Source organism: Miscanthus floridulus, chromosome 15 (assembly GCF_019320115.1).
Source record: "Miscanthus floridulus cultivar M001 chromosome 15, ASM1932011v1, whole genome shotgun sequence".
NCBI classification, from domain to species: domain Eukaryota; kingdom Viridiplantae; phylum Streptophyta; class Magnoliopsida; order Poales; family Poaceae; genus Miscanthus; species Miscanthus floridulus.
In genome coordinates, this window is record NC_089594.1 from 53,622,032 (window position 1) to 53,629,003 (window position 6,972).

The 6,972-nt window shown below is 43.7% G+C and overlaps 1 protein-coding gene across 1 annotated transcript; it reads right to left on the reverse strand.

Moving 5' to 3' along the window:
* Positions 1-396: 396 nt before the first annotated feature.
* Positions 397-4,109, reverse strand: LOC136506818 (ABC transporter F family member 1-like). The gene is made up of 5 exons (XM_066501728.1): positions 3,795-4,109; positions 2,670-2,743; positions 2,354-2,564; positions 2,015-2,249; positions 397-1,626 (listed from the first exon to the last, which is right to left on the reverse strand). The coding sequence occupies exons 1-5, from the start codon at positions 4,002-4,004 to the stop codon at positions 569-571; spliced, it is 1,788 nt and encodes a 595-aa protein (XP_066357825.1). The 5' UTR covers positions 4,005-4,109; the 3' UTR covers positions 397-568.
* Between the last annotated feature and the right edge of the window lie 2,863 nt (positions 4,110-6,972).

Below are 6,972 nucleotides of genomic sequence, written 5' to 3' on the forward strand. Positions count from 1 at the left end.
GAACCATCAACTTCATTTTGAGACATGCTACGAACTTGGGCCAGCCGCATAGCGTCATACGCGAGATGCTACGAACTTGGGCTAGACGCGTAGCGTCATACGCGTTCTTTGAAGAATATGTCTACCAGACAAATGGAACTGATGGTATGAAACTCATGACTTCAGTACAATAAACATCATCAAACTATAATGTGCAAAACCACTCCAAACAAGTGCCACCAAAGTGTAATAAAATTTTCAAATGATTAACAAAACCATTTTTCTGAATCTGAACAAATAAAATTTCAGTTGAATTTGAAACTAAATTTAAGTTGTATGTTCACAATGATCATAGAATCCAGTAACTTTGACAAATCCAAACTTCCAAAATCTACAAAGCTTACAGTACACATAATATAGCATTTCAAAAAATATATAAAATAAACATTCCAGGTAGTATAAGGTACTCTGGTTGCGATAGAAGTCTTAAGGAATCCGATACAATAGCAGTATCTCCGATAGTTTGCTACTGGAAAAATAGGACTTCGTGATACAGAGTTAAAAAGCTCATGGTCGCTAGAAAAGCCTTCTAACCAGATAAACCAGCCTTGCTCTTCAAGTGTGCCTTGAAATCCATGATATCACCTTCCCACCTTGTCACCGCCTGATTCTCACACACCCAGATCTCTTGAGCAACCTGGTTGATCAGCCTGAAATCATGGCTCACCAAGACCAAACCACCATCCCACTCATTCAGTGCCTCTGCCAGGGAGTCAATGGTCTCAATATCCAGATGGTTTGTCGGCTCATCAAGCAGTAGCAGTTGCGGCTGCCTATATGCCAGCCATGCAAAAATGACACGGCTCCTTTGCCCATCAGAAAGATTCTTCATCGGCATCACCTGCGCCTTTCCTGACAGGCCAAACCTGCCAACAGCAGCTCGCATCTTCTCTTCTTCGGTCCCAGGGTATTCCTTCATCATGTAAGACAGGGCTGACATGTCCAGATCCAGCTTCTCTGCCAGATGCTGATGGTACTGCGCAATGCGCAGGTGATTATGGCGCCGAACCATGCCATCTAATGGAACAAGGTCACCAGTCATAAGCTTCAGAAGAGTGCTCTTCCCTGCCCCATTGGGACCAACCAATGCGATTCTAGAGTCAAGATCAACACCAAAGTCCAGACTCTTGTATATGAGATTATCTGGTGTATACCCAAACTTGACTTCAACAAACTGCAGCACGGGTGGAGGAAGCTTGCCAACATCTGTAAACCGGAACACTAGAACTCTGTCCCTAACAACCTTCTCAGTGAGACCACCTCGCTCCATCTTTGCAAGAGTTTTCTCTTTGCTCTGAGCCTGACGAGCAAGCTTTGCAGAACCGTGACCGAAGCGAGCAATATACTCCTTCATTGAAGCAATCTGTTCCTGCTCCCATTTGTACTGCTTCATTTGATTCTCTTCAAGCTCAGAGCGAGTTTGAACATACTGATCGTAGTTACCGGTGTATAACTTGAGCTTCTTGCTTTGCATATGGATAATGTTAGTGCACACTCCATTTAGAAAATCTTGAGAATGTGATATGACAACAAGTATGCGGTCAAATTTCTTTAGTGTCTCTTCCAACCAGACACAAGCCTCAAGATCTGCAAACGAGTGTACAGAATTAGAAAATGATGCCTTCAATACCAGAGTTGAAAACAGCCCGTAAAAAGTAACTTTGACAGGACACTTAAGAATTATTGAATTTTGGCAGTATTATTCAGAAGTATAAAGTAAGGCTGTGAAAATGTGCATAAGAATTCACAAGGTATCATTTATGTTTGGGTGAATCTATCCATCGTTGCTTGAAGGCAACTGCCTTACTAATTAATGAAATGTAAGGCTATGCAAATGGGCATATGGATATGAAGTTCCAACTTCTTGTATATAAATAAATATTTCACTGATAGCAGAGTTCCAATTAAATTTCTGTCACTAAAAACACAGTATTCTAATTATATTTCCATTGACTTTAGATTTCCCAAGACTTACCTAGATGGTTTGTTGGCTCATCAAGCAAAAGGATTGTTGGATTCATAAACAGTGCTCTTGCCAAAGCAATCCTCATACGCCAACCTCCAGAGAAATCTTTAGTTTTCTTTGCCTGCATTTGTTTGTTAAAACCCAGACCAAATAATATTTCAGCAGCTCGCTTTTCTGCAGTTCCAGCATCCATTGCATCTAGACGCTCATAAACACGATCCAAAGCTTCGCCACCACCATCGTCCTAAAAATGCCACCAGCATTAACTTACAGTTTGCAACCTGAGAAAGGCAGTACATAGAGAAGGAACATGTGACAATAACAATTCTGTGATTCCAAGAGCTCAACCTGTGCAGCCAAAATTTCTGCTTCCTTTTCCAACTTCACTCTTTCTTCGTCACAGGTAACAACGGCTTGCAGTGCGGACATGTCAGAAGCTTCAATCTCATGGCTTAGATGGTATATGTCCATGTGTTCAGGGATAGGAAGTTCTCTGCAGCCTATTGCTGTGAGAAGAGTAGATTTCCCACAGCCATTCAACCCAAGCAAACCGTACCGCCTGATATATCAAATAAAAATATGACAGATAAAAGGTATCAGTGACATGCTCCAACAGCATACCTGCTCGTAATTGAATGGTAGCATTATGTATTTATGTTTTTACCTCCCGTAGTTCAGCTCCAACTCAGAATCCACAATAAGGTCATGCCCATGGAATGTTAGAGAAAGAGACTCTATCTGCAACATCCAAAACATAGATTATTAGGGAACTAGGAAATCAGCAATCAGCAATGGGCTAAACAAATCAACAGGAGATGCAGCACCCAAATATTGAAACGAGTGAGTTTTAATTTAAAAGAGGCCAAAGATCTCTTTCACTTCCTTTAATGGCAAAAGGAAGTGCCAGGACAAGTAATAGGAAAGAAGCTACAGCCTGTATTTCATAATAACAATCTACATAGAAGCCAAATTTGAACTTCACATGGAACTAGTGTCATGACGTCTGTTCCAAGTTATATCTGCCAACTGACTACCGTTTACATGGTCAATGAATTTCACTGTTGCACATACATCCATTTAGTTAGGACTGTTATGTATTAAAGACAATGATCAATGGTGTAGATGGTGCTTGCAACAGGATATAGAGATTGTGCTAGAGACGGGAACAATTAACCTATAAGCAGAAATTCCAGCCAAATTAAAAAAAATGAAAGCAAGATATCCACGAGGAACATTATCACTTGCTTTTTCTGAAGGAAAAGTGGTAGGCATAGAATACGGTGGAGGCACCTCTGTTTTCAGATATAGCATAATATCCAAAGACACTGGATGCGATATCAGAGGGCTTCGTTGATTTTGTCCCTTTATGTGCCTATTTTATTCATTAACAAAACGAAATTTCAATTTTCCATTCGCTGCCCCCTGGAAACTATTTCCCCATCACCTTGTTTGCGGAACCATATCTAACAAAATAAATAATAGTAGTAGTCTACTAATTCAAAGATCAAAGGTCGGTGCGCATATCAAAACCACTCTAGAAGACAGATCGGTTCGCCGTGGAATGAAACAGAGCAGTAGAGATCTCTAGAGATCGATCAAAGATGTCGGAGATTCCAAGCGTCCTAAAGCTGGCCCAGTATGCGTATGGAGTATGCGATGGAACGAATAGGAAAAAAAATAAACTGCTAGGTCCTCCGCGTCTAGGGCGAGTTCAGGAGTGTAAAAGATTCACACCACGAATCACGAAAGAACAGGAAGACGAGGGTTCGATCGGAAAGGGGGTGCTCACGTGGATATCGCGGGAGAGCGGGTGAGACGCGAGGACCCCGGTGCAGGTGCGGTCTGATAGCTTGAGCACCGCGACGCCGTTCGCCGTCTTATCGGCGACCGCGGTCGCACATGAAGACGACGAGGACGCCACCGCGGCCTTGCCTCCCCTCTTGGCGGCCGCGGCAGCTTTCTTCTGGGCAGCCTTCTTCTTGCTGGCCTCCGACACCATGGCGTCGATCCGGTACGGGGGCGCTGGAGTGCCTGGGGTTGGGGACGCGGTGGTGGCGGCGGTAATCGGGAGGTGAAGGGTAGGAGAAGGGGAACTCAAGTGCTCAACTCCGACCCGCCTCTGGCGGCTGGCCGCGTACTAATACTAGCCTAGTGGAGAAGGGCTCGCTGGGCTTTGTGGGCTTCGGATTTTCTTGGCAGGGCCGATTGGGCTGCTTGCTTTTCTGTTCTTTTTACATGGGCAGACCGAGATGGGCCTTCTCTCCCAGGCTGCACCGGTAACTCACCCATCAAAACTCAGCAGGAGGCCCGTCTCTAGGAGTGTGGCCGGTGCGGGCCTAAATGTTTAGGGCCCAAAACTAGCACTGGCGCACCCATGTGATCAAAAAAAAAATGTGCTAAAAAAAATTAGCGTTGGTGATGGGGAATTTACTGTCGCGATGATTTCTCGCCCTAGACTCTCCCCATTGAGACCTACGCGCTTAAACTTATCAACACGATTTATCAGTCATGGTACAGTATTTTCTTCTCATAACAAATTAGCATCAGTCGGCTTATCAGCCACAGAAGACATCAGCCGAACATCTCCCTAGCTTTTCCATCTCCACCCCAATCTAAGGATTGATCCCTACGGCATCTCTGTCCCTGCTTCAGCGACACAGAGCAGTTAAGGAAAGAAGGGCTAGCCGGCTAGGGAAAAAAGATGATTGGTTTGTACATTTTTTCATCTGATTCCTCAACCAAGATGATGACCTCCTCTTTCACAAAAAAAAAGAGGTGCTTGGAATGACTCTACCAGCTTCAGAATTGCAAAAAACAGTTATACTTCTAATTTTAGTAGCTATAAACACCTCCAACTCTAATAACTCCAGATCCACCAAAATATGGATCTAGTTTCCAGATCCATTGATTTCATAGAGCTCCTCAAGAGGTGTTCTGGAAATACGGGTTTTGCCACTAATTACACAAGATACCGATTCATTCTATTTCTCCGCACGACCTCTTTTTATTTTTCGCACGCATTGCCGCTGGCATCCTCCACGACTCCCTGGTGCGCTCGCTGACGCGAGCTCACCCATGGTCATTGCAAGTTCAGCCCTCACACATCGCCGCCACCGCCGCAATCTCAACCCCCATGGCCACAAGATGGCCCAACGTTGCCGCCATGAACTAGCCCCAATGGCTGCGAGCTCGGGCCACCATGCCCCACGTTGCTGCCCCCTCCACCAACATACTCCACAGCTCTATATATGGACTCATATGTAATCATTTTGGCTCCTAATTACATATGAGTCCAAATTAGAGCTGAAGCTCTCCCAAGCATGTTTTCAGGAGCCTAACTTCATGGTAGATCTAGGTGGAGCTAGTGCTCTGGATATATTTTTTCAGAGTTGTACCTCTCCCTTTCTTTCTTTCTTTTTGAAACTATAGCTCTCCCTTTCCATGTGAAAAACTGGTGCACATGTGGAAAACTAGTGCTCTGGAAGTGTTTTATTGTTTCTTTGATACACATGAGATCATATATAGTAGTATCAATGTAAATAAAATAATTCTTTAGATCAGCTCAATTTAACATAAATAGAACAATCCAAAATCAAAGAACCAACCACACAGGAAAATAAACTAAAGAAACAGTTGATTTCCTATTTTTCCTGAATAGATCTGCTTAGGAAAGTCTAACAAATTTTTTTTGCAATTTTTTGGATTTTCCTGCATGTTACTTTCATTTTCAAAAGTTCCAGTAACACTAGTCCAATACGTCTTATTGGCTTATTCTACTGTTGATCGACAACATAATTGTGTACGGCATCGAGTATAAACCGGAGACTGCTGCTTGAGGAACGGGAGCAGCGAGCAGAGGAGATAAGGGTGGAGCTGTGGCCTGTGGGTGGTGCAGGATAGGTTCAAGGGGCAACACAGCGTAATACCTGTAACACCTCGGGTGTTTAAATACTAAAACATGTCATGTCATCATATGCATTGCAAAGCATTTGGCATTTAGTGAAAATTTTGATATGCTTACACTAAAACAAGTTTACCTTTATGCGGTATGTGTTGAATTGTATTGTTTGAATCAAGTTTAAAATTTAGTTTGGATTTGAATTTTCAAGAAAACCCTGATTTTCAGTATTTAAATCCTACCCTGAAAACTCATTTCAAAATCTAAGCATATTTTGGGGTTGAGCCTAAAAGCAAAAGTGTAGAGCTTGGCAAGTTATACAAAGTTTGTTTTTGGAGTTTTCAAAGTTGTTATGAAAAATTTGAAGTAATTTGAAAAGGCGAAATTAGTTAAATGTCCCCTATTTGAATTCAAAAGTTCATTTCAAAATGTAGACCGAATTAGGGGGTGGTTATAAAAGCAAAGTTGTAGAACTTTGAATTTTGAGCAACTTTTATGTTTGGAGATTTTTGAGTTGTTATACAAATTTGAGAGTAATTTGGATTTTAAAACGAATGGCAATTCTGTAATTATAGTGAACAATGCCACGACCACCGCCCCACCGCTGGCGTCCTTCTGCTCGGTTCTAGACGCGCCTGTGGCCGCCCTTGGCTTCGCGCTGGCGCGGAGAAGGCCACTGCGTGTCGTCTCCTTGCTCTCTTGGCCACTCTATAAAGCTCAGACGCCGTCGCCGTTCTTCCTTTCGTTGCTCTGCTTTTCCCGACATCGCCGATCATCTCCGGTGAGCTCGCACCGTCGCTGTAGTGCCTCCACCGTCGCAGCAAAGCGCTCAATAGCTTCGCCTACTCCTTGCGCATCTAGCCATCCAACTATGGTCACTTGATTTCACCGGGAATTGTCATTAGCCGCCTTTCTTCTTCGGGGCCGGCAACCTCTCCGTCGTGTTTGCGCCGTCATGGCCAGCGCTCTCCGGTGAGCCTGTGCTCTTGCTCAGTGCACCTCTAGCTCTGCCTTGTTCCCGAGATGCTCTATGACCGGTTGATTGCTCATTTTGTCCATCACAGTCGCC

What these genes read in the sequence shown, in the direction of transcription:
- LOC136506818 (XM_066501728.1), bottom strand. Translation starts at nt 4,004, where the DNA reads ATGGTGTCGGAGGCCAGCAAGAAGAAGGCTGCCCAGAAGAAAGCTGCC. An exon ending in TTGGAGCTGAACTACGGGAG is followed by an intron (nt 2,565 to 2,669) that starts GTAAAAACATAA and finishes TTGATATATCAG; the next exon opens with GCGGTACGGTTTGCTTGGGT. An exon ending in TGAGCCAACAAACCATCTAG is followed by an intron (nt 1,627 to 2,014) that starts GTAAGTCTTGGG and finishes ACTCGTTTGCAG; the next exon opens with ATCTTGAGGCTTGTGTCTGG.